The following is a 1365-nucleotide window of genomic DNA, read 5'->3' on the forward strand; positions in this document are numbered from 1 at the left end:
AGAAGAAGAAGAAGAAGAAGAAGAAGAAGAAGAAGAAGAAGAAGAAGAAGAAGAAGAAGAAGAAGAAGAAGAAGAAGAAAAGCCTTCTCTAAGGAGGAGCCAAAGGAAGCAAGGAAGGCTGCACGGGTAAGAGACACCCAAAGGCAAGTCTGAGCAAACAGCTTGCTGAGACAAGTGTGAGGCGCTCCAGCAAATGAGCCCATAAACTCTGCAGGACCCCGTGTCAACAGTGAAAGCTTGAGCTGCTCTAATCGGATGAGACGTCAACAGCCACCACCTGCTTCTGCTGCAACCAAGCTAGAATGTACTGAAAAAGAAAGCACGTCAGGGCTCGGGGTTTCAGGGATTCAACCCCATTTAAGTATTTCCCCTAAAATGTCCAGTGAGTGAGGGGCTGGAATCTTAACCTGGTTAGTGTCTGGGAATCGAGTCAGTAAAAGATCACAGTGAACTGAATGCTTGCATCCCTGAAGAAAAGTTCATGTTGAAACCCTAACTCTTGCATGGTGAGATGGCTCAAGGGGTAAAGGTGCTTGCAGCCAAAGCCTGGTGACATGAAGAAAGACAGAGAAAGCCGTCATGGCGGAAGGAGAGAACTCACTCCTGTAAGTGACCTCACACGCCATGCACACACATAATCAATCAATCAATAAAACTAAATGTAAAGATTAATCGATCATCAATCCCAGCTATCAGTGTGAGGGTAGTAGGTAGTGGAACACTTTGTGGTTATGGGAGGGAGTCTTCATAACTGTTAGTACCTGCTCTGGTTTGACTATGAAATGTCCCCTACAGACTTAGTATGTGAACCACTGGTTGCCGTTTGAGAAAACTGTGGAACCTATAGGAGATGAAGACTCATGGGAGGGACAGATTGTGGGAATGATGTTTCTTAGTTTGTATGAAGGNGTGTCTCTGTATTTTCAATAGTTACTTCTGTACTGGTAGACAGCTAAATACTGGCAGGATTTTGGTATTGTCATTTCTATATCTCATCACCGGAGTTTTCTATTTTCTAAATATACTTCCTTTTGAAATTTTATTTATTTTTTTATGTATATGAGTACACTGTAGCTGTCTTCAAACACACTAGAAGAGGGCATCCGATCCCATCTCAGATGGTTATGAGCCACCACATGGTTGCTCGGAATTGAACTCAGGACCTCTGGAAGAGCAGTCAGTGCTCTTAACCGCTGANCCACCTCTCCAACTCCTAAATATACTTCCTTACTCACCTGCCTAAAGGCAATCTAGAATTGGATCAGGGATTATCTCAATGCTGATTGGTTGTTAATAAAGAGCTAGTGTCCAATAGCTGGACAGAAAATAGGGGCAGAATTTCAGAGACAGACAGACAGACAGACA

The 1365-nt window shown here is 43.5% G+C and overlaps 1 protein-coding gene across 1 annotated transcript in view; it reads right to left on the bottom strand.

Annotated features, from left to right (window-relative positions):
* Eogt (EGF domain specific O-linked N-acetylglucosamine transferase) overlaps positions 1-1365 on the bottom strand; it is a 36021-nt gene that overhangs the window by 25417 nt on the left and 9239 nt on the right. The window contains exon 6 of the mRNA XM_021164135.2: positions 1236-1239. Within this exon, the coding sequence (XP_021019794.1) occupies positions 1236-1239 (4 nt within the window). The remainder of the gene's footprint in view (positions 1-1235; positions 1240-1365) is intronic.

This window comes from Mus caroli, chromosome 6 (genome assembly GCF_900094665.2).
Source record: "Mus caroli chromosome 6, CAROLI_EIJ_v1.1, whole genome shotgun sequence".
NCBI classification, from domain to species: Eukaryota; Metazoa; Chordata; class Mammalia; order Rodentia; family Muridae; genus Mus; species Mus caroli.